Source organism: Entelurus aequoreus, linkage group LG08, assembly GCF_033978785.1.
Source record: "Entelurus aequoreus isolate RoL-2023_Sb linkage group LG08, RoL_Eaeq_v1.1, whole genome shotgun sequence".
Lineage (NCBI taxonomy): Eukaryota > Metazoa > Chordata > Actinopteri > Syngnathiformes > Syngnathidae > Entelurus > Entelurus aequoreus.
Window position 1 is genome coordinate 11082007 of NC_084738.1, and position 26789 is coordinate 11108795.

The window sequence follows — 26789 nt, forward strand, 5'->3', positions numbered from 1 at the left end:
GTTTTTAGAACGTTTGTATTGATGTAATTTTAGTGGTAAGAATATGCCAAATGTGGCCAGTGGGTGTTAATATTGTCACTGTCATTCCTTCATTGGATTTACAAACGATTTCATTGAAGAAACAACACTGCCACCTAGTGGATAAACACCTTTATTGCATCTCGGTGCATACAAAAAAACAGGCTTTTCTTCTTTAAAAAAAAAACAATCTCAGCTATGTTTACATCTATGTGGCTTTGAAATAAACAATGTAACCACTAAATATATGTGCACAAATCAACGTTTAGGAGTATAAAAATGTTATATAACTAAAATGCTGGCGCTTTAACGGTGCTTGTCATGTGACCACACAGCCTTGTTGATGTTTGTCGAGGTTCACTAGAGGGCTGGAATTCAGAGAGGCCAGCAAATCCCTGCTACACAACGAGTAGAAGGTAAAAAAGGTGGCTATTATCACTATCAAGGATGCTTCTGTTTATTTGTTCGGCGTTTGTTTATACCACAAATGTCCCCGTACTGCGGGAGCACATTGAGAACTCGTTCAGTTGCGCCAACTCTGATCATACATTCGCGCTATTTCGTTGCAAAAAAAATAAAAGTTGTTATGGTAAGGTGAGAACAAGCTGTGCCTCTTTACGCAGCAGTACGGTAACAGGTCCCACATAACTAATACTGACGTCATTCCTAGGGGCTACCCCTTAACGTTAACACAGCGTTAACAGTTTGTCGGCTAATTTAAAATGCACGTAGCGGCGGCTTCTAACGTGTTTTTTTATTTTTAAATGGTAGGGCGGTGTCACGCCAAATGTCTTCCCTCTACAAAAACCTTCCCTCCCCCGTTTACTTCCGGGGCTGCGTCCAATAAAATCACAAAGTTGCTGGGGGTCCTTTACCTGCACGCGACTGTCCTGTTTCGCGCCTGTACAAAAAAACAGCAATAATCGATTTCTTCAGATTCCAGCAGCTGTCAAAGACGAAGTATCCTTCCAGCGACGGGCAGTCAAAGCCGAAGTGCTATCGATCGCTGTCAATGACGTAAAAGGAAACATGACCACGGAAGTAAATGGGGGAGGGAAGGTTTTTGTAGAGGGAAGACATTTGGCGTGACAGCGGTCGTTGTCAAGTCATGGTGATGTGCTGGCTTTTTTTTTTTTTTTACGCGTCGCCTCTATTCGCGCAGTTACGGTAAAGAGGCGGCCACATGTGTGGCGACTCTTGGTGACGTCATTCCAGTGAAGCCTCGCATGATCCGCTCAGGTCATTTTTGATTATACTCCAATTAAAAAAAACCAAAACATGTCTTTTCGGAACATATCCAAAGAAGCGCTGGCTGGATCTGTCACGTTGGGATTCATTTTCGTAGCGGGCTATTTTCTCAGTAAGGACAGACACTTTTGCTATTTTTTGACCACTACTGCTTGAAGTGCTATTGTGCTTATTAGCTTACAAGAGAGCGTCACTATTGATTATGCGCACAATGTATAGTTGAACAAGAACGATGTCACATTTGAATGCGGTATGAGTAGTTAATAACTTATTGGAGAGGAAGAATGCATGTAAAAAAAAAAACAAAGTAACCATAATGTCCATCCATCCATTTACTACCGCTTATTCCCATCGGGGTCGCTGGAGCCTATCTCAGCAACAATCGGGCGGAAGTCGGGGTACACCCTGGACAAGTCGCCACCTCATCGCAGGGCCAACACAGATAGACAGACAACATTCACACTCACATTCACACACTAGGGCCAATTTAGAGTTGCCAATCAACCTATGTTTGCTCTATATATATATATTTTTTAAATTATTATTATTTTTAAATATATATTTTATTTTATTTTTTGGGGGGTGGATAAACATTATCTATGTATTTAATATGTGTTTACTTACTGTATTTTTCAGACTATAAGTCGCAGTTTTTGTCATAGTTTGGCTGGGGGTGCGACTTATACTCAGGAGCGACTTATGTGTGAAATTATTAAACACATTAGCGTAAAATATCAAATAATATTATTTAGCTCATTCACGTAAGAGACTAGACGTATAAGATTTCATGGGATTTAGCGATTAGGAGTGACAGATTGTTTGGTAAACGTATAGCATGAGTTATTATTATATATACAGGTATATTATATTATTGTTATAGTTATTTGAATGACTCTTACCATAATATGTGACGTTAACATACCAGGCACGTTCTCAGTTGGTTATTTATGCGTCATGTAACGTACACTTATTCAGCCTGTTGTTCACTATTCTTTATTTATTTTAAATTGCCTTTCAAATGTCTATTCTTGGTGTTGGCTTTTATCAAATAAATTTCCCCCAAAAATGCGACTTATACTCCAATGTGACTTATATATGTTTTTTTCCTTCTTTATTATGCATTTTCGGCCGGTGCGACTTATACTCTGAAAAATACGGTACTATGCTATATTTATTTATTCACTATTCTGTTACAGAGAACAAGGAAATTGGATAAAATTGCTATGGTGTGAAAAGGGGTAAGCTTAAATAAGCTCAGCTTCTCCCTATTCCTTTTCGGACGTGCTGTAATGAAACAACTGGAAATATGTGATGCATTACATTGTATACAATCGTATGCATGTTCAAAATAAACTGAAACTGATGTATGCTTCACTTCACATAAGTGAAGTGAAGTATATTTATATAGCGCTTTTCTCTAGTGACTCAGAGCGCTTTTACATAGTGAAACCCAATATCTAAATGACATTTAAACCAGTGTGGGTGGCACTGGGAGCAGGTGGGTATAGTGTCTTGCCCAAGGACACAACGGCAGTGACTAGGATGGTGGAAGCGGGGATCGAACTTGGAACCCTCAAGTTGCTGGCACGGCCCCTCCACCAACCGAGTTATACCGCCACACCTATAAAGAATGACAAAGGTCCCATATTATACAATAAATGACTAAATAATTATCAGGACCCACAATACAATAGTATTGGACCTGACAACAGTAAAGGCACGTCATCGGGTCATGATGCTGGAGTTTTGCCGGTATAAAATTACTGTACGTACAGTATGTTGGTTTCGTGTGTCTGTAGCTTTAATGCTAATGAGCCGTTTTCCACCACGCCTTTTCTGACTCCAAAAAATGGCTCGACTGTATTCCTTTTTTTTAATGTATATATTGTAACGACAAAATCGACACGACTCATTACATACAACAACGTAACGTTAAAGAGCGGGACGAGAGGACAAAAATTTTACACATTTAAAAAAAATTAAAAATCACATGCACATAAGTATTCACAGCTTTTGCCCACTACTTTGTTGATGCACCTTTGGCAGCAATTACAGGCTCAAGTTTTTTTTGAAGGAAGGATGCCCATGAGCCCACTTTTTCTTTATTTTCATGACTATTTACATTGTAGATTGTCACTGAAGGCATCAAAACTATGAATGAACACATGTGGAGTTATGTACTCAACAAAATAAAGGTGAAATAACTGAAAACATGTTTTATATTCTAGTTTCTTCAAAATAGCCACCCTTTGCACTGATTACTGCTTTGCACACTCTTGGCATTCTCTCCACGAGCTTCAAGCACACCTGTGAAGTGAAAACCATTTCAGGTGACTACCTCTTGAAGCTCATTAAGAGAATGCCAAGTGTGTGCGAAAAAGTAATCAGAGCAAAGGGTGGCTATTTTGAAGAAACTAGAATATAAAACATGTTTTCAGTTATTTCACCTTTTTATGTTAAGTACATAACTCCACGTGTGTTCATTCATAGTTTTGATGCCTTCAGTGACAATCTACATTGTAAATAGTCATGAAAATAAAGAAAATGCATTGAATGAGAAGGTGTGTCCAAACTTTTGGCCTGTACTGTATATTTGAAAAAGATTTAAAAAAATAAAAATACTTTGTCGGTTATTTTGTGTGGAATTTTGAGGACAAAATGTATTTATTCCATTTTGAAATGAGGCTCTAACACAGGGGTCGGGAACCTTTTTGGCTGAGAGAGCCATGAAAGTCAAATATTTTAAAATGTATTTCCGTGAGAACCATATAATATTTTTTAACACTGAATACAACTAAATGCATGCATTTTTAAGTAAGACCAACATTTTTAGAGTATAATAAGTCTCTTATTCTTTTTAATAACATTGTTATTCAGAAGCTAACCAATAATAAATAAAATACTTCTTACCATTAATGCGACTTCTTGAACGGGTGTGGTAAAAAACGGATGGATGGATTAAAATGCATGAGAATGTTTTATATTTTGTACGTTATTTTTAACACTGTGATTACCAGCGGAATTATTCATTACTTATCGTGTTAAGCAATGTAAGCTAAGATTTATCTGAGAGCCAGATGCAGTCATCAAAAGAGCCACATCTGGCTCTAGAGCCATAGGTTCCCTACCCCTGCTCTAACATAACAAAATGTGGAAAAAGTGAAGCGCTTTGAATACTTTTGGGATGCAATGTATGTGAGCTACTGCGCCAGCGTTACAAATCACATTTTACCAGCGACATCATGCTAGTTTGCTGGAGAGACAAAAGATCACACTTTCAGCTGATACAAGTAGGCAGGGCTTTATTTTAAGATGTGTAGCGAAGCGTGCGGTGGGCGTAGACACATAGATCTACCTAGGGGCGGGTCAGAGGTGTTAACATGTCCATGAGGAAGAAGCTTTTTTCTTCCTGTCATGATGGAATGAAAACCCGGAACTTCTGACTGCTGGCGTCAAAAAAATTACATTCTGCAAGATAGGGCACCTATAAGATAATATTTGCTACTAGTTGCAACAAAGTTTCCCTCGTCCAGTGTTTTTCAACCTTTTTTGAGCCAAGGCACATTTTTTTCATTGAAAAAACCCAGAGGCACACCACCAGCAGAAAACATAAAAAAATTAAACTCAGCAGCCGATATTGACAATAAAAAGTCGTTCTCGCAATTGTTGGATATGAATTCAAACCATAACCAAGCATGCATCACTATAGCTCTTGTCTCAAAGTAGGTGTACTGTCACCACCTGTCACATCACGCCGTGACTTATTTTGAGGTTTTTTTGGTGTTTTTCTGTGTGTAGTGTTTTAGTTCTTGTCTTGCGCTCCTATTTTGTTGTTGATTGTCATGTCATGTACGGATGTGATTTGTGGACGCCGTCTGCTCCACACGCTGTAAGTCTTTGCTGTCGTCCAGCATTCTGTTTTTGTTTACTTTGTAGCCAGTTCAGTTTTAGCTTTGTTTTGCATAGCCTTCCCTAAGTTTCAATGCCTTTTCTTAGGGGCACTCGCCTTTTGTTTATTTTTGGTTTAAGCATTAGATACCATTTTACTTACACGCTGCCTCCCGCATATTGTGATCATGAAAAACCATGTTCGCGACATCTACAAAGCAATTAGTTACCTGCTGCCACCTACTGATATGGAAGAGTATTACACGGTTACTCTGCCGATCTCTAGACAGCCCAGACACTCAACAACAACACATAATTTGCAGACTATAATCACTGGTTTGCAAAAAATATTTTTAACCCAAATAGGTGAAATTAGATAATCTCCCACGGCACACCAGACTGTATCTCACGGGACACTAATGTGCTGCGGCACAGTGGTTGAAAAACACTGCCCTAGTCAACGTCCACTTCCACTCCACTTTTCCAATGTATTGCCCTTTCTGAGCATGTTATCGTTCATTTCTGGCCTTCAGTGAAAAGAAAACCGTTCAGAATGATCTCCAAAAGTCACTGCGGCGGCAAAAACAACCCGCTGATGCAGTACGTCCTCCGTCACTCCATGAGGGAGCATCCCGCCTTGGCCAAACTCAGAGAGGTGAGCAGGTTTTATTATTATTATCTATATCAGACATGATCGCGTTTTATGACATGTGCGTTTGTGCTTTCAGACGACACTGGCGCACAACGGCAACCGTATGATGGTGGCCTGTGAGCAGTCGCAGTTCATGGCCAACTTGGTCAGGCTGATCAAATCCAAGAAGGCCATAGAGATCGGTAACGTCACAATTCCATCATTTTTGCTGCTAAAAGGACTCACTCACCATTACATACTTAAAAGCTCTCTTTCTTAAATAGGAATAGTATGTCCTTAAATAGTGCCAGAAGCATTCATTTAATCAAGTGCCAATTAGGGGTGAAAGGGTTTAATTAAGTGGCAACAAATGCATTATAATTAGATTGTTGATAAATGGCGTTTTGCGAGCAGCAGAGGTGATGGAGAGTTGGGCTACTCTGCCTCCACCCGAGGCACGACTAACTCCTCCTGGCGGCATCCTTTTCCTCCATCTGACATGGAAACTGGAGTTTAGAGCATTTAAAGAAAGGGAAGATTCTTTTTTCCACACAAATAATTAAATATGGGTTGAAAAATATACTGAATACGGTGCCGTGAATAAGTATTTCCCCCTTCTCAAGTTCTTGTTTTAACATATTCCCCACTTAAATGTTTAAGACCATCAAACAAATTTAAATGTTTAACAAAGAATCCCCTCAATTCCCCTCAAAAATTGATTAACTGGCTGGAATATAAAGACAATATAACATACATCCATAAACGTGGATGCATATGCAAAAGTGCAATATATTTATCTGTACAGTAATCTATTTATTTATATCTGCACCTTATTGCTCTTTTATCCTGCACTACCATGAGCTAATGCAACGAAAATGTGTTCTTATCTGTACTGTAAAGTTCAAATTTGAATGACAATAAAAAGGAAGTCTAAGTTTAAGTCTAAGATAACCAAAATAAACAGAAAATGCAGATTTTAAATGATTTAATGTTTTAAGGGGAAAAAATATATCCAAACCTATGTAAAATATTAATTGCGCCCCTTTATTAAATCATGAATTATCTATGGCTAATAAAACATTTTGGAAGTCTGAGTTCAGTTTCACTGAGCACACGCAAACCTGATTACCTCCAAACCTGTTCAATTAGTCTAACAAAATTAAGTCGGCCAAAAGATCTCAAAAAGCTGCAACAAAATGACAGGATCCAAAGTACTTCAAGAACAGATGAACAATAAAGTAATTGACATCGATCAGTCCAGAAAGGGTTACAAAGTCATTTCTAAAGCTTTAGGACTCCAGCGAACTGCGTTGAGAGCCATTATCCACAAATGGAGAAAACATGGAACAGTGGTAAACCGTACTAGAAGTGGACGGCCTACAAAAATGACCCAAGAGCACAGCGACGACTAGGTCACAAAGGAACCCAGGACAACATCTTAAAAAATGCCTGGCCTCAGATAAGTCAGTGTTCATGACTCAACCATTCGGAAGAGACGAGGCAAAAATGGCATCCATGGCAGAGTTCCGAGGCGAACACCACTGCTGAAGGCTCGTCTTACTTTTGCAAAACATCTGAATGTTTCCCAAGACTTTTGGGAAAATATTCTATGGCCTGACGAGACGTACGTTTTTGGAAGTTGTGTGTCTTGTTACATTTGGCGTAAATGTAACATAGCATTTTAGGGGAAAAAACATAGCAACAGTCAAACGGTGGTGGTAGTGTGATGGTCTGGGGCTGCTTTGCTGCTTCAGGACCTACACAACTTGCCATAATCGATAGAAACCATGACTTTTGCTCGTTACCAGAAAATCCTGAAGGAGAATATTCGGCCATCAGTTTGTGACCTCAAGAACCTCAAAACACACCAGTGAGTCAACTTCAGAACGGCTTAAAAAAACAAATGAAGGTTTTTCGGAGTGGTTAGTTAAAGTCCGGACTTGAATTCGATTGAAATGCTGTTGCATGACCATAACATTGCCGTTCATGCTTGAAAACCCTCCAGTGTTACTGAATTAAAACAAATCTTCAAGGAGGAGTGGGTCAACATATCTCCACAGAGATGTGAAAGACTCATTGCCAGTTGCTGCTGAGTTTGGCCCAATGAGTTAAGGTTAGAGAGCAATTACTTTTTCCACACAGTACTAGGTAGCTTTGAATAGTTTTTTTTTCTTTATTGGTATAATCACCACCTTAAAACTGCATTTTATGTTTACTTGGGTTATCTTTGTCTGATATTTAAATGTATTGATCTCAAACATTAAAATGGAGAAATGATACAAAAAAATACGAATTTGAGAAGTAGGCAAATACTTTTTCATGGCACTGTATATATCCATCCATCCATTTTCTACCGCTTGTCCCTTTTGGGGTCGCGGGGGGTGCTGGAGCCTATCTCAGCTGCATTCGGGCGGAAAGCGGGGTACACCCTGGACAATTCGCCCCCTCATCGCAGGGCCAACACAGATAGACAGACAACATTCACACACTATATATAGTGTATATTACAATATAATACAGTGACACTGTACCTCAACTTAGGAGTAGGGCTGCACGATTAATTGACACCAAAAAGACATTGAGGTTGTATTTAGTGCCATTACATAACCGCAGGATGCTGAATTTTTTTTTCTCCGCCGTCACCAGCATTTGAGTGACAGACATGTTCGTCATTCAGAATTGTTGAGCCTAGCGTTTCTTCATCTCTCGCTTCAAACAGGGAGAAAGACGTCTCACTCTGTGCATCGCTCTCAGCACCTGAACGTGTTTACTTGACAGTAGAATTAACTAACGCTCTATCCAGTCATTCACAATCTTTGTCTCGGTGAGCGACTCAGCGAGCTCGCGCACACAGGCAACACGAGAGCCATGCGACTCGCCAGTGCCAAGTGTTGCAAAGTAACAAAAATTAAGAAGAAAAAAAGCCAAATGTCCCGTTGTGGGAATATTTCAGCTTCAAATCGGATGGGCAATATGAGCCCATCAACATGGACGAACAAGCGAGAATGCCGTGATGACAACAAACAAAAAGAGAACGTCCAACCAAAATGCACTTTAAGATAGATATTCAATATTTATTTAAGGTACATTTTTTGCTTACATAAATGAGTCCTTTTTATTTTTGTTTATTTCTTTACGATAAAGTTATTTACCTTACAATTACAGTGCAATGGTAAGCAAGTCTACAGCAATGAGGAATAAAAGCGTATTTTCTTTTAAATGGTTACTTGCATTATTATTATATACTATGATTACATAACATTATAAACACTATAGTTTATCGGTTATTTTCTTCAGTTTAAGAGCATGCTGTAGACAAAAGCTCTTGAGTCTATGCAAAAAGCCAAATATTTTATAAAGTCAATTACTGCGTATTGTTGTAATGTGTAGCACCTTGAGACAAGATTACGTCAATTGACAGTCTAAAACAGTGGTTCTTAACCTGGGTTCGGTGAGTCGGGCTCAGGGGTTCGGCGGAGGTCAAGACACACCCGACTCATCGTGTAAATAAAAACTTCTCCCTATCGGCGTATTAAGGATACGGCAACAGCAGAAGTCAGACTGATTTACAGGTGTGTAATTTGTCGTGAGTTTATGCACTGTGTTGGTTTTGTTCTTTGAGCAAGGTGATGTTCATGCACGGTTCATTTTGCGCACCAGTATAAAAACATGGTAACACTTTAGTATGGGGAACATATTCACCATTAATTAGTTTCTTGTTAACATGCAAATTAGTAACATATTGGCTCTTAACTAGTCATTATTAAGTACTTATTAATGCCTTATTCGGCATGGCCTCATTATAACCCTAACCCTCTAACCCTAACCCTAACCAAATAACTCTAAATTAAGGTTTTGTTACTTAGAATATGTTCCCCTGGTGTCCAAAAAACTCTAAATTAAGTCTTTGTTACTTAGAATATGTTTCCCATACTAAAGTGTTACCAAAAACATTTTGTCTTGAATTTGAAAAAAAACATTTTATTTTTCACTAAAAAAAGGTTCGGTGAATGCGCATATGAAACTGGTGGGGTTCGGTACCGCCAACAAGGTTAAGAACCACTGGTCTAAAAGTAACATGTCTTTCTTCACTCGTTATTTTCGCTGTTTTATGCATTTTTATGTATAATATATGGAAATCGCAAATGCAATTTTGGAAAGAAAAATCGCAATTACATTTTTTTTCAAAATTGTGCAGGTTTATTTAAGAGTGTTTTTCTCTTGGCTAATCGTAATGCTTTTTGTTACAAGCAAAAATATGAGTTAGTCATTAGTTGGTGTAGAAAATGCCACAGTGAACCCTGTAAGATCTGCCTAAAACATCTCGTCTTACTCGCTAGCATTAGCTTAAAGCTAGAGATCGACGTAACTGTTTGCCAACCACGGGACGGAAGAAAGTGAGGTTTAATGACAGTGCTGAGAAGAAGTGGATGATATTCATTGAATTAAACAAAGAAATGATCAAAAACATGACCAAGCGTGTCGCCAGTTGGGCGAAGCAAATCGAGCGTGTCACTGCTAGTCTGCACCATAAAGTCATAAAGCCAGCCAAGAATGTTGTGTGGACAACATTATTTGTGCATTGTCTGAAGAAACATTTAATGGGAAGAGAGAACATAAACTTGCAAATAAAGCCAACAATTACGAGACTTATTTGTTTTTCAAACTACAATGTGCGGCGATCAATAAACATAAGTATCTCTCACGTTGTAGGAGTGTACACAGGGTACAACACGCTAAACATGGCCTTGGCGCTGCCCGAGGACGGTGTCGTGGTTGCGTGCGACATCGATGAAAACTTTGTCAATGTGGGCAAACCCTTCTGGAAAGAGGTACGTCAAAAACACTATTTGACTAGGAGTAGACTAATTGTCATGTGCTGCAAAATGTTGCTGAACGCAGAACTCGATTCATTACCAGTGACTGCTTATGAATTTCCCATGGTTTTTTGGAAATCCTTAAAGGTTCATCTTGTTGTCCACTTCTCATTGTTTGTGCAATAATCCTAAAAATGACGATGATTTCTTTGCAGGCAGGGGTGGAGAAAAAGATTGATCTGCGCATTCAGCCGGCGTTGAACACATTGGGTAAAGTTATGCACTTGGATTAGGGATGTCCGATAATGGCTTTTTTGCTGATATCCGATATTGTCCAACTCTTAATTACCGATATCGATATCAACCGATACCGATATATACAGTCGTGGAATTAACACATTACTATGCCTAATTTGAACAACCAGGTATGGTGAAGATAAGGTCCTTTTTTTTTAAAATTATAAGATAAAATAAGATAAATAAATTAAAAACATTTTCTTGAATAAAAAAGAAAGTAAAACAATATAAAAACAGTTACATAGAAACTAGTAATTAATGAAAATGAGTAAAATTAACTGTTAAAGGTTAGTACTATTAGTGGACCAGCAGCACGCACAATCATGTGTGCTTACGGACTGTATCCCTTGCAGACTGTATGGATATATATTGATATATAATGTAGGAACCAGAATATTAATAACAGAAAGAAACAATCCTTTTGTGTGAATGAGTTTAATTGGGGGAAGGAGGTTTTTTGGGTTGGTGCACTAATTGTAAGTGTATCTTGTGTTTTTTAATGTAGATTTAATTAAAAGAAGAAAAGAAAAAAAACGATACCGATAATAAAAAAAAAAGATACCGATAATTTTCGATATTACATTTTAAAGCATTTATCGGCCAATAATATCGGCAGGCCGATATTATCGGACATCTCTAACTTGGATCAATACATTGAAAGGTGAACTGCACTTTTTTGGAATTTTGCCTATCGTTCACAATCATTATAAGAGACAAAAACGCACGTCTTTTTTTTTTTTTTACAATTTTAAAGATGATAAAAAACTTGAAAGATGGGGCTAATGGGAGTCACCGTTGTAGCCTTCAAAGTCCTCTAAAACAACTTCAAAACCCTCCAACGTTTTGTATACACACTGCAAGTATATCAGTGTTTCCCACACATTCATTTATTTGTTGCGGCCCGCCACGAAAGAATTAAGGCCGCCACAAATATATATACTTTTTTTTTTCTTTTTTTTTTGTCCTGTCCAGCTTCTTAGGCAAATCATATAGTTGATGTAGATGCCCATATCGGCTGTTCAGATTTACTTTACAAAAGAGAAGTGTAGGATCAAGATTTTTGGAGCTCTTTGTTCAGTGGATGAGATGTTTGATGAAGCTCTGTGTCTATCTACAACCACTACTGTTTTCTGTTTATTTGTTACTGACTGTGGCAGGACACCTCTGCCTCTGTTTCACTTTATGTTGCTGGTAAATAATATGGTTGTAGTAGTAGGCTAAAGTTAAATTATTATTATTATGCACTAATTAAAGGGGCAGAGCTTTAACAGACATTTTAGCTTTTATATTTTTATAAGATATATTTTTTGTAAGAACCACAATTAATAAATATATTTCAGTGAATAACTTATTGTTCAAATCTGTATATAAATATGTACATAAAGTGTTGTAATTATACTGTAAAATGGATGGATGGATGGACGTTTAAAACAAAACTGTTATTATTAATTAGTAAGTATACATTTTTTTAGCCTTTTTAGAGAAAATCATATCATTATAGTAAATTATGCAAATTACTCGATGATGTCATGGTGGCCACGCCCATAGCCACGCCTCCACCGCCACAGGTATCTTGGCAGATTATGGGAAACACTGTATATATATATATATATATAATGTAGTAACAGTCTCGTTCATAACAATATGTTAGATGTTCAATATTTACCTTATTTTGATTATTTTAATAATTTCCGGAACTGATTTCTTTCAGGCATTGATTACTGTTTCCATAGCAATGCATGTCTGACTTCTGGCAACAACTTGTATTCCTACTTCTTGGAATTAAACACGAGTGTGTGTTCTAATCGTGGCAGACTTGGTAACAAGACAACAAAAACAACAATTTTTGGACAAATGAGGATTCACAGCCTTATACTTTTGAAGCTAAATGTAGTGCTGCAAAAGCGATTTTGAGGCTATAAATATATAGCTTGGAGACAAGCTATTTCGACATAAATGGCGTGCTTACCCAAAATCAACAGGAAATGTCCCCGGCCAGCTGGACCAGACGAACAACTGTCTTTTGAGTGAGTCACTTTAATATCGATCATGAGACACTCAGCACGTAATGCGTGTTAGTACAACTTCAGTCCAAACGCCGTCTGGCTAGCTGTGTACAAACAAAACATGAAATAATACTTTACAGATACTGTAATATGATTGTTCATGTTTTTCAGTCAGTACAAAATGGTGTCCTATCGCAGTGTTTTGCATTACAAACTCAAACGTGTTCGTGTTGTTGTAGAAGCCAGCTTATCTCTTGCCGTAGTTAGCGGTTACGGCTAATAACGTACGCCGATGTGTTACTACGATAGAAAAATAGTTCCTCAGTGTTCACTCTTACAATAACAATGCCGCTACAGCTTGGTTATTATACAGGTTACGTAAGATAAATGAAGTATTGTTGACGTTTTTAATGCATTTTTAAAGTGATTTAGAGGTAGAACGATTGCTCACATTAGCTGCATTGTGTGCCACCTAGAACAAGCCGATTTTTATATGTTAAAAAAGCGGGGGGAAAAAAACAAAAAACTTTTGTCTACTTGTCTCCCATAATGATTGTGAACAATAGACAAAATTCCCAAAAACGTGCAGTTCCCCTTTAAGAACTTCCTAGCCCAATAACAGGGCTCGAATTTTAACCGCTTCTACTTCTGTGGTGTGGGTTCACAGTGTGGCGCATATTTGTAACAGTGTTAAAGTTGTTCATACGGCAACCCTCCGTGTGACCTGTATGGCTGTTGACCAAGTATGCTTTGCATTCACTTTTGTGTATAAAAAGCAGCAGGTATTATGTGATTAGGCCGGCACACAAAGGCAGTGCCTTTAAGGTTTAGTGGCGCTCTGTACTTCTCCCTACGGTACACGTACAGCGGCGTTTTAAAAAGTCATACATTTTACTTTTTGAAACCTTTACCGATAATTTCCGATATTACATTTTAAAGCATTTATCGGCCGATATTATCGGACATCTCTAAAAAAAAAAAAAATCTATGTTTTGCCCTCAGGAGCTTCCCCCTTAAAGGCCTACTGAAATGAATTTTTTTTATTTAAACGGGGATAGCAGATCTATTCTATGTGTCATACTTGATCATTTCGCGATATTGCCATATTTTTGCTGAAAGGATTTAGTATAGAACAACGACGATAAAGATTGCAACTTTTGGTATCTGATAAAAAAAAGGCTTGCACCTACCGGAAGTAGCGTGACGTAGTCAGTTGAACATATACGCAAAGTTCCCTATTGTTTACAATGATGGCCGCATGAAGTGAGAGAGATTCGGACCGAGAAAGCGACAATTTCCCCATTAATTTGAGCGAGGATGAAAGATTTGTGGATGAGTAAAGTGCAAGTGAAGGACTAGTGGGGAGTTGAAGCTATTCAGATAGGGAAGATGCTGTGAGAGCCGGGGGTGACCTGATATTCAGCTGGGAATGACTACAACAGTAAATAAACACAAGACATATATATACTCTATTAGCCACAACACAACCAGGCTTATATTTAATATGCCACAAATTAATCCTGCATAAAAACACCTGCGTGTTTGTTATGCTAGCTCCTAGCTCCTCTGCTAGCTCCTAGCTCCATAGAACACGCCAATACAATTCAAACACCTGATCAACACACACAATCACTCAGCCCAAAAGACCGTTTACCTAACCCAAGGTTCATAAAGCTTATATATTTTTAAAAAGTTACGTACGTGACGCGCACATACGGTCAAGTTATCGAATGTTTAGCAGCCAAGGCTGCATACTCACGGTACCTGATATTCAGCTGGGAATGACTACAACAGTAAATAAACACAAGACATATATATACTCTATTAGCCACAACACAACCAGGCTTATATTTAATATGCCACAAATTAATCCTGCATAATAACACCTGCGTGTTTGTTATGCTAGCTCCTAGCTCCTCTGCTAGCTCCTAGCTCCATAGAACACGCCAATACAATTCAAACACCCGATCAACACACACAATCACTCAGCCCAAAAGACCGTTCACCTAACCCAAGGTTCATAAAGCTTATATATTTTTAAAAAGTTACGTACGTGACGCGCACGTACGGTACGGTACGTGTTATGCTAGCTCCTAGCTCCTCTGCTAGCTCCTAGCTCCATAGAACACGCCAATACAATTCAAACACATGATCAACACACACAATCACTCAGCCCAAAAGACCATTCACCTAACCCAAGGTTCATAAAGCTTATATATTTTAAAAAAGTTACGTACATACGCAAAAAAAAGCCAAAGCTGCATACTCACAGTAGCACGTCTGCGTCTTTGTCATCCAAATCAAAGTAATCCTGGTAAGAGTCTGTGTTGTCCCAGTTCTCTACAGGCCTCCTGGTTAGAGTCTCTGTTATCCGAGTTCTTCCATCTTGACTGCATCTTTCGGGAATGTAAACAAAGAAGCGCCGGCTGTGTACTGTTGTGGCTGACTACGTTCGAAAAATACGTCCATTTCGCACCGACAACTTTCTTCTTTGCTTGCTCGGCTTCCTTCTCCATAATGCAATGAACATGATTGAAACAGATTCACGAACACAGATGTCCAGAATACTGTGGAATTATGAAATGAAAACAGAGCTTTTTCGTATCGGCTTCAATGTGGAAGGCATACCCGTGTTCGCCGGGCTACGTCACACGCATACGTCATCCTCAGAGGCGTTTCGAACCGGAAGTTTAGCGGCAAATTTAAAATGTCACTTTATAAGTTAACCCGGCCGTATTGGCATGTGTTATAATGTTAAGATTTCATCATTGATATATAAACTATCAGACTGCGTGGTCGGTAGTAGTGGCTTTCAGTAGGCCTTTAATTCCATAGCAGAGATTCACACACCTAGCAAAACACAGCGAATGCTAACGCAAACAAGAGCGAGGCGCTTGATCCCAAAAAAAGAAGTGTTGTCAGTGGTTTAGATTTGCGGCAACAGGTGAAGAACAATTGACTGCACGCTGCAAAGTTTGTTTTAAAAAGGAAGCAGCACAATAAACTTATTCAGGCATCTGAAAACAAAGCACATTGCTAAGATGTGGTGCACATACAAAAGAAAAGCCTGCCTTTCGCCATTTACTAAAATTATACGGTCATTCTAATGTTCTACTTGATTATTTGCATACAATGTACAATACTACATTTTCATTTACAGGAGGTACATCATTCAAAACAGGTTTTAAGTTTGCACTTTATAGATTTCAATAATTTATTACAATTGATTAACTATTGATTAATTGGAGTTTATTTATTTGCATGTGATGTGCAATGCTACATTTGTTTCCAGGCATATTTTATTCAAGACAAAAGTTTTAAGTTTGCACTTTATTAATCTCAATGTGGGAGATTATTTGCATGCAATGCTACATTTTTGTTTACAGAAGAGTTTTATTCAAGACAGAAGTATTGCCTCCCAGAGGAAATTATTACATAAAAAGTAAAATGTATATCTGGTCTAAACTAACATTTTTACTAATTAGAATTTTGCCAAAAGTAAGATGCGGTGCATGCCGTGTCATTTCAAACTACTGGTGTGTGATTAAATAAAGGCAAACATTGTTTTGAATTATCTCTGTCATTTGTATTCATTGGTTTCTTTAAAAAAGTAAAGAGCTTAGAACAATTTAGCAATTTATAAAAAAATAATGGCAATCAACAAAATAATGTTCTTACTCCCGTTAAATTACATCCAATTGTTAAGCTAAATAAAGTCAGTTGAGCAAAATAACGGTTGGCTCTCATTCAAATCCTTTGGCTTTTAGCCCCTAAAACCATGTGGGTGTCCAATAACTTATGCACTGAAGTTTGTAGACTATATATAAATATATAAACATTATAACGATAGTGACGTAAATACAAAAAACAGGGAGAATTTAAAAATATCGATCTCAACACGCTAGTATCGATGTGGCACTGATCCTACATCTTACATTGTTGATACAAATTATTGTTACAGTGTAATAATTATTGTTACCTGTGGTAATGCCACTATGATACAACATCTGTATTATAATCCTTGAACAAAGTAACAGTGAAACTCGTGTGAATAATCACTGAATGGAGAACTGGGGGTGGGATTAAATAAATTATCTTCTTCCTACTCCCTTTCAGGCAAAACTGGACAATCATGCATTACATACTATACATTACCTTTTGCACTATATTAATTTATATTATGTGTTGTCAACGTTGTACTTTTTTATGTCATTGCCTGAAATAAATAAATAATGAATGAATGAATCCTGCCATTGGTATCATAGTATCGGTCTTTGGATGGACCCGCCCACCCTCTTTAATGAGGTCTGTGGGCTCAAAAAGGTTGGGGAACCGATTATTTACACACAAATGCACAATATAATAAGGCAGATAATATATATATATTGTAATATTCCAGGAATGTGGGCTCATACAACTTCTTAGTTTGTCTTGTCTTTATTGCACATGATGCAATACAACCACACAACACACCCCAATGTGCCTCTCGCTCCACTCTTTTCTTATCATCAACGTCACTTCCCTATTTCTCCCCGGAAGTCCCGCCCCCCAGCCAAAGTAATTGGCTAACACGCCGTAGCCAGCCGCTACAATATATATATATACATATACATATATATATATATATATATATATATATATATATATATATATATATATATATATATATATATATACACACACACACACACACAACATTTAAAAGGACAGTGTCGTTCTATCATAATGATAATATTTTTTTGCAATTATACCAACCGTACTGTTTGACGGAGTTTCAACTTCAAGTGACGTCAACATACAGGAGCTATACACAGCTGCTTTGTTACAGCCAATTAGCTAGCACAGGTGTGCCTATTTAAGTGTCTGGTAACGTTTCCTTGCCTTCAATCTAACATTTAGGGACAATTTATTCTAAAAAGTACTACTTGGAAGCATGAACTGATAACAGACAATCGTTGCTTTTTTTTTCAAATGCAATTACACAAAGCTAATAAAAGATGTCTCCCTAACATCAGTCTTAGCTAGCGCGCTACGAAGCTAATAGCTACCTCTGAGATTTTCACCCGGCATTTTTTTTTCGATAAAATAAAGAGTTGAGTGGGTTTTTTTACCTGAATTTGAGGTGTTCTACTCGGTTAGAGGCTTCACAGGAGGGTATTTTTTTCGTGGCGTTTAACAAAAAGAGCAAGCTTTTCTTTTTTTTCGACTTCCGGAAACAAGTATGGCGCCAAATGCTCAACGCAGTCGCGGGATGGTGACGTCACATATAAAGTGGCGTGTTCTGTGTAGTTCAATTGCTTTGTTTTAATACACACACTTATATATCATTTTGTACAGGTTGTGTGAATGTTGGTTCTATTTAAAAATGGCACTGGGGTTTGACCAAACAATCATTTGAGATTTGAATTGAAAATTACAAAGAATAAGAATTATGAGAAATACTTTCAACCTTATTGAAAGTAAGATATTCTTCATCTCAGTATGTTAATGACTGAATTAATTATATATTACAAAACCGTTGGGTATACTAATTCACAGATGTTATTTTATTATATAAAAAAGGTCAGTAAATTATTCAATATAATTGTAAACGCTCTGAAGTGGGAAAGGGGTAGGATTAAATAAGCTTTGCTTCTTCCTACTCTTTTTCGGACATGATGTTAAGTGAAATGATATGAAATTGTGTGATGAATTATGCTGTAAGTGTGTTCATGTTCGAAATAAACTAAAAGAAAGAAAGAAAGAAATTGAGTGTCTTTTTTTTCAGATGACCTCTTGGCTGCTGGCGATGCTGAAACTTTTGACTTTGTCTTCATTGATGCTGATAAGGTGAACTATGACTCCTACTATGAAAAGTCCTTGAAGCTCATAAGAAAAGGAGGCATCATTGCCATCGACAATGTAAGATAAAGTTGTTGTTTTTTAATTAAATAAGTCAAAGCATGCAGTAAATGACGGGTGTCACGTTCCTGCTTGTGCAGGTGCTTTGGGGCGGCAGGGTCCTGCAGCCAGCCGCCGATGACCTGGACACGGTTGCCATCGACAAACTGAACAAGAAGCTGCACCGAGATGCTCGAATCAATCTGAGCATGCTCACTGTAGGAGACGGCCTCACGCTGGCTGTAAAATTGTAGTCCTTTCAGTGCAATGGTGTTTTTTTAGTTGTAGGAAGTACAATCCATAGAATGAACTACTGAGGGGGTTTTTTAACTTCATTTTGCCTCCCTTCGTTGACTCAACTGCAGAGTACATTGCCTCAAAAAGCATGTCTCCAAACAACTGAGATGTCTTAAATATTTTTGTATTTTGGTTTAGGATTACATTTCTACAAAACCTTGAGACATGCTTTTTTGAGTTTTTTAAAAATATATTTTACGTAAAACTTCAATTAACATAATGAGTTACTGTTACTCTCCAAAAGCAGGGCCACTTTTTGAGGAAATCCAGGATTAATGATAGTGTGATTTTATTATTTTTTTTATGCATCATTTTCTACCGACAGAGCAAGAAAAATATGTATTCAAACATGCCTCGACAGTAAAAGATGTTATAAAGTTTAAAGTCAAACCTTTATTGCAAAGCTTTACACGCCTGATTAGTGTCATAAAGAATGGACAATAAACTGGGTTATTAATTCACCAACACATCAAGGGGAAGTAAAAGAACCCATTCTAGAGTCTTGCAAACTAAAAGTCGGTGAAGCGAGATAAACAGGATGAGCGAGTGAAACAAAAGGAAGCGCTTTAGTTGATAAAAAGGTAAAAGGCTAGTGTGCAAAATAACAGCTGAGTTATACATTCTACACCCACTTAAAGCGACACGCCACAGAAGGTTTGTGCAACCTGGATTGTCACGCTGAGGAAGTTTCCACATCGACAAAAAAAGTGCAGGGGTTGTGTCAGACTGATGCATGATGGGAGTTACAGTGAGAGGACGCTAGCTGGTGATCATGATGTTCAAATACTTGAAGGAATCCGACACAAGGGATCCACGCTCCACTATCTTCGTCAAAATGGGAATGGTCACCCTCATGCCTCCAGCTCCAGTCCCAGGCCGAGTTTGTGACCGCCGGCGTTGATATTCTTCCCGTCCACCAGCGCGGACAGAATGAGTTTCATACCTGTAACGAGAAATATTAAATATGACCTGTACAGGTTTGTTTTATATGGAATGAATGACAATGTTTTCTCTCACCAGGCCTAAGAGTCTGACTGTATCCGATCCCTACCAAGCTGGCGTTGTTCACCTTGGCCTGCACGACATTGAATTCATTATCAGAAACATCTGCATTTAATAAAACATTATCGACTGAAAAATCTGAAAATTGACAATAATTTTACATATCTCAAATTTAATAATGTAAATTAATTTAAAAAACAAAACAAATTGCTATTCACGTTCAATGATAATGTAAAATAATTCAATAACAGTATGTTGAAAAAAGAACATAAATAATGCTAAAATACTAATACTGATTTTGTAAAGTACATTTTACAAAATCAGTAAAATGTACTTTACAAAATCAGTAGCAATAATAAGTAATGAATAATGCAATAAATTATAGATTTCAAATTCATTTAATATAAAGTTTGAAAAAAACAACTACGGTAATAGTAAATATTATTTGGTAATTATTTTCATACATTTTCTTTATATACACAGTACAGGCCAAAAGTTTGGACACATTTTCTCCTCATTCAATGCGTTTTCTTTATTTTCATGATTATTTACATTGTAGATTGTCACTAAAGGCATCAAAACTATGAATGAACACATGTGGAGTTATGCACTTAAAAAAAAAAGGTGAAAACTGAAAACATGTTTTATATTGTAGTTTCTTCAAAATAGCCACCCTTTGCTCTGATTACTTTTTCGCACACTGTTGGCATTCTCTCGATGAGCTTCAAGAGGTAGTCACCTGAAATGATTTTCACTTCACAGGTGTGCTTGAAGCTCATCGAGAGAATGCCAAGAGTGTGCAAAGCAGTAATCAGAGCAAAGTGTGGCTATTTTGAAGAAACTAGACTATTTATTTACAGAGAAACATGGTTTTGTATTTCATTATTATTTATTTTGTTAATATCAGAGTCCGTTCTGCAAAAAGGTCATCCCTAGAAGCACACAGCTTATGGACAGGGACCCACAGTTAAAATATACATCATCATATAATATACAAAATACAGTACAATACAATACATTTCAAAAATCTACCCACCAAATACCCATTTACAATTTCACTTATAAATAAAAAAGGAATCTTTAAATCCACCAAATCAGTCTCAATATCCTATTATTCCAATTTGATTAAAAGGTTGCATCTTGAAAATGTGCGATGATCTCATCATACATACAGAATAGAATAGTTTTATTGTCATTGTTACAGTGAACAGGTTCAAAGAACAACCAAATTGGAGCAGGTCTCCTAAGGTGCATACACAATAATATAGTAATATAAATAGTAAAAACGATTACAAAAAAAAAGAGATATATATCTATATCCACACACATGTATATATCTATACATATGCATATATATATACATATACACATACATATATACACATACATCCATATACAGAGGTCAAGACCAAAATTATGCAACTAATGTGAATTCCTCAACCATAAAGGGTGTGCAAAAGTACATAAGTAAGTACATAACTCCACATGTGTTCATTCATAGTTTTGATGCCTTCAGTGACAATCTACAATGTAAATAGTCATGAAAATAAAGAAAAACACATTGAATGAGGAGAATGTGTGTCCAAACTCTTGGCCTGTACTGTATATATATTTGCAGTAGCTGGCAATAAATCAACAAAACAGAGACATAAGTGTAACGAGTTGATCTCACATTACTTCGTTTCTCATTGGCCGACAATTACAACACAAAGCTAATATGTTTGTTCAGATGGTTTAGCATATGTTGGCCTACACTAGATACATTTTAGCACCTTTAATGTACAAATTGTATCAAAGTGAGGCCGCATCCTTCTTTCACACGCAGTGTGTGGGGGAGTGCAAGTGCATATGAGACACAACAATAAACAATAGAGTGTGTGTGTACATACATATACACACAAACATGTTGTGCACTCACTGATATGGACGCACTGGAGTCCAGCTGGTATTTCGCAGCGATTCCAAAGCGAGTGCCGTTGCTGCCCGCCGCCCACGCGAGATTGACGGCCGTCTCCAGCTGGTCGTTAACCTTCTGGTAAATGGACCCCCCGAACTCAGAGCCGTTGTTTCTGCAGACACGATAAGACAGTGTTGTTATGTTCGCTCTCTTTTAAGCGTGACGCACGGACGTACACGTTGGTGTGCAGCTGGAAGTCTCCCGTCTTGTAGCCGACGGCGAAGTTGCTCTGGAGCATCCTGGACTTGGCCGTGTCGAAGCTCATCTGGTATCCCGCGAGCCATCCCTCGTAGCCGGCCACCACCGCTCCGTGGATGGTGGGGCCGGCGAAATCCAAATCCACGTCCACTCCGCCGTGGAGGTACTCGCGCTTGTACGCAGTCTTGATTTTGCCGCTTTTTTTGCTGTGCAGACAAAAATACAGTGGAACTTGATTTACGAACCCTTTTATTTGCAAAGCTTTCGATTTACAAACTTTGTATGCCTGTGTGTGTGACCCATGTCTCTTCATTCATTCATTTTGTGTCACGCCTGCAGGCAAAAAGCAGGGCGCAGCATTTATGTGCAGGCGGAGCCATTCGTGTCACTTGCTGCGCAGTACATTACACTAGGAGTCACTTCTCAGCGCTTCACCGTGTGCCTGTTCTGTGTTTTTTCGCCTTTTTGCTAAGTGAATATGAGTCCCAAAAAGACGCCTGGGAATAAGGGAATTGGTGTCGTGTTAAAAAAAAAAAAACACTATTGGCGAAGAGTGCATTGATGCGTTTCAGTTTTATGCTCCTTAAATCTGGAATAGTCTTCCTGAAGATGTGAGACCAGTCTCAACGTTGGCAATGTTCAAATCCAGCCTGAAAACACGTTGATTTAATTGTGCATATGACAACTGAAAGTATTTTATCTACAGTATTTGATTTATTTTTAGCTAATTATGATTGTATTTTCTTTTGAATCATTTTTCCTTCTTTTAATTTTCTGTAAAGCACATTTAATTGCCTACAAATAAAATTCCCTTGACCAATGGTGCTCACAAATATGGAAGAATCAACGAAGCAGGCTTCATACCACAGCAAGTTTTAATTGTGGTGAGAACGGACTTTTCTGGAAAAACATGCCTCTTTCAAAACTCACACACGGTCCTTCGCCCCCATCTCTCCCTTTTGTGATTTCTGATTGTTTGTAAGGGCACCAAAGGGACTTCTTTGTGCTGACAGAGCAGCACATACAGAGGAAAGCAGCTTGTTGTTGCTTTAGCTTTGTTAATTAAGAGATCCATCACCCACTTTCTATGTATGTTTTTATATTGTGATCAAAGTGTACAAACCTTCAATCAAATATGGACTTTTGTCATATTTACATTGCTTATGAAAAAAATTTATTTACTATACAAACTTTTAGATTTATAACCCTGTTCGAAAAACAAATAAATTTGGAAATCAAGGTTCCACTGTAATTACACAAAATAAGGCGTGCGTTGAGCGTCCACATTTTTTTATTTTTTTTATTGGTCTTTGGCACGTTCTAAAAATGTTTTAAATATTTTAAAGTTAGAAAAAAGTAGAGGAAAAAGTTTAAATTGTAATATTATTAAATAGTTTGGTTTGAGCCTTTTTCACAAAATGAAAAATATTGAATCTATTTGTCAGTATGCGGCCCTCAGTAAAAAAAAGTTTGGACACGCCTGTAAACAAAAGGGAAAGAGTGTTCAGATTTTTTAGTACATACCCAGTATTTGGTGAGAATGTGGTGTCAAAATTTAGTTTTAGTCCCTTGGTGACCTAAAGAAGCACATCATTGTGTCACTTTATCGAAATGTACGCCAGTAAGATGGAGGCCTCGTAAGAAGTTTAATAAAACAAACCTTATCCTCAATGCAGATTTCCGTTCCAAGCGTGTTCTCCGTGGTCCACTTCTCTGTGAAAGTCAGCCCGTACTCGGCCCACTTGTACTTGGTCTCCAGGGTTCCGATCACCTTGCTGGTGTCCACGTTGGACGAGCCCGAGGTTTTAAACTCCTGCAAGGTATCTTTATTCAAGCATGACAACGATGCAGGTGCAACAGAAACAAACATGCGCGGGAAAAAAAGAGCCCCCTAAATAAAACATTCCAGACACATTATTTGTCAAAACAGACTATATGGTTTGACAAAAACAGACTATCTTTGAATCTCAGTAAAACTAAAATAATGCTATTTGGTAACAGTAGAAGGGAAAGTCAAACACAAATACAAATAGACGGAATAGAAACTGAAAGAGTAAATTAAACCACATTTCTAGGTATAATGATTGATGATAAATTGAACTGGAAATCTCATGTAAAGAATATACAACATAAAGTAGCAAGAAACATCAATAATGAATAAAGGAAAACATGTTCTAAACCAAAAATCACTTCATATTCTCTACTACTCGCTAGTGTTACCATATCTGGGTTCTTGTGTAGAAATATGGGGAAATAACTAGCAAAGTACACTTCATTCATTAACGGTGTTACAAAAATGATCAATTAGAATAATACATAATGTTGGATATAGAGAACATACAAACCCTTTATTTATTGAATCAAAAATACTGAAAATCCACGACACAGTGAATTTGCAAACAACTAAAATTATACACAAAGCAAACTACAATCTGACACCCAAGAATATACAACAATTCTTCTCAACAAAAGACGAGAAATATAATCTTAGAGAAACATTTAATTTAAAACATTTGTATGCTCATACAACACTTAAGACCTTCGGTATATCAGTATGTGGAATTCAATTATGGAATGGATTCAGCAAAGAAATCAAACAATGTACTAATATGATCCACTTCAAGAAACTCTTCAAACTTAGTGTTTACAAAGTTCAAAGAAGAAGAACCATTATAAACATTCTGAATTTATGTCATCCATCCATTTATTTTCTAGATAATCTTACTCATCTCACCATATGAAATATAACTTATTTCACCAATCATTATTTATTTATTTATTTTTATTGTTGTTACTTATGGAGTATATTGTGAATTAATTGAGAACAGGAAGTGAACAAAAGTTTTAGCAACTGCTATGTAAAGGAAAAGGGGTAGGATTAAATCAACTCTGCTTGCCTTTTCGAACATGTTGAATAGAGAAACTGGAAATTGTGATGTATCATGTTGTATGCATGCATGTTCCAAATAAACTCAAACATTTGTACACAGTTTTACCAGTTGTTTTTAAACGTAAAATCTACACATATTACCAACTATTATAACAAAGTGGTGTATTTAGAATAGAATAGAATAGAATAGAATGGACTTTATTGTCATTATATTTGCATAAGTTAGGGCTGGGCGATACATCGAATATACTCGATATATCGCCGGTTTGTCTCTGTGCGATATAGAAAATGACTATATCGTGATATTCCAGTATACGTTTTCACGCAGTTGAGACCAACAAAATGCCAAAGCAACCATTTCCAGATCAACACCGTATGAAAAAAATAGTCAACAACAGAAGGAGATAACGTCCGCAGGAACCTACCACATAGCGAAGGACATACACTATTTGATTTCCTATTATGCAGCTCATTTTTATTTGATAGTTATTGAAATATCTTGTGTGACATCATGCACTAAAGTGCACTTCATTTGTTTTAAACTATTGTAGTGGCGTTCTGTACAAAAAGTGCCCTTTAAATTTAGTGTTGTTTTGATATGTCATCTTAGTGACATCATGCACAAAAGTGCACTCATAGCTTGTTTTAAAATGTCTCTGACAATCTTGCACTTTCGGTTTTGGAAATGACATGAATGTTTGTGCCACTGCTTAATAACTGTTTAATAAATACAGTTTTTGTAAATTGACTTAGTTGTGAAGTTAGTTTAAAATGAGCATATATTAATGCAGTATGAACAAGAATGTTTTAATGTAGACGCATAGAATCATCATACTGCTGTGATTCTATGCATCAAGTGTTCATTCAAGGCTAAGGCAAAATATCGAGATATAAATCGTGTATCGTGACATGGCCTAAAAATATCGAGATATTAATAAAAGGCCGTATCGCCCAGTCCTAATTTAAGCCATTTGTACTCACCACTCCACTTGATGACTTTGTCTTCACGTCAAGCTTCACCAGTCCAAATCCTGCCAGCACAATGAGCGTATTTAATATGCATTTTTAACCAAATAGAAAATAAACTAGAGTTACCATATCCCTTGCTGAAGATATCCTTGGCGGACTTCCCAAGATCTGCATATGCTGGAGGGACTGCCATAGCTTCTGGTCACAATACATGTTATAAAATGTTACTTCATGAGAAAAACACATTTTTTTGTTTGAAAATACTTGCTACTTAGGGAAAATTATTAAAAAAGTAGCCTTGATTTATAATTTTAACCAGTGCGAAGAGGTGGATAAACACCTGCTTGACATTTTGTACTGTTTTGTTATTTAGTGTTGAAGGATGAGTGCTAGCTAGGGGCGTTTACTAGCTAGCAAGTAGGACGCTTGTCAAAATCTTTTTGTCAAACTTGTCGCCATTACTTAAAATAAACAACCCTATAAACAGTACCTGGTTTTACTCACCGAAATAAGTAATGTTGTTGTTAGAGTCTCTGTATAGGATAAATGTTTGCGTTAAGCGTAAGAATGCCGGCCGGTATAGGACGATGTGGAGACACGACTGACCTCAGTGATAAGGACCCGCAGCTTTAGCTTGTCTGTCGCGCGCCTGATTAAAAATAACAAACATACAACTTTATTATCCTTTAAG

General features: G+C 37.3%; 2 protein-coding genes across 4 annotated transcripts; one reads left to right on the plus strand and one right to left on the minus strand.

Moving 5' to 3' along the window:
• The first annotated feature begins 335 nt into the window (after positions 1–335).
• Positions 336–19244, plus strand: LOC133655399 (catechol O-methyltransferase domain-containing protein 1-like). Of its 2 annotated transcripts, none has more exons than XM_062055520.1 (7): positions 336–434; positions 5688–5809; positions 5883–5988; positions 10499–10617; positions 10818–10872; positions 18673–18806; positions 18887–19244. In XM_062055520.1, exons 2-7 carry the CDS (start codon positions 5708–5710, stop codon positions 19037–19039), a joined length of 669 nt encoding a protein of 222 aa, XP_061911504.1. In that variant the 5' UTR covers positions 336–434; positions 5688–5707; the 3' UTR covers positions 19040–19244. The 2 variants fall into 2 exon arrangements, with proteins under 2 accessions (XP_061911504.1, XP_061911503.1); XM_062055519.1 differs by lacking the exon at positions 336–434 and adding an exon at positions 1179–1378.
• Positions 19245–19452: 208 nt separating this feature from the next.
• Positions 19453–26725, minus strand: LOC133655397 (voltage-dependent anion-selective channel protein 2-like). Of its 2 annotated transcripts, none has more exons than XM_062055517.1 (9): positions 26603–26725; positions 26225–26296; positions 26111–26160; positions 23900–24052; positions 23764–23816; positions 22218–22445; positions 22003–22153; positions 20100–20157; positions 19453–20025 (listed from the first exon to the last, which is right to left on the minus strand). In XM_062055517.1, exons 2-9 carry the CDS (start codon positions 26289–26291, stop codon positions 19934–19936), a joined length of 852 nt encoding a protein of 283 aa, XP_061911501.1. In that variant the 5' UTR covers positions 26292–26296; positions 26603–26725; the 3' UTR covers positions 19453–19933. The 2 variants fall into 2 exon arrangements, with proteins under 2 accessions (XP_061911501.1, XP_061911502.1); XM_062055518.1 differs by having other exon boundaries at positions 26225–26293; positions 26603–26720.
• Between the last annotated feature and the right edge of the window lie 64 nt (positions 26726–26789).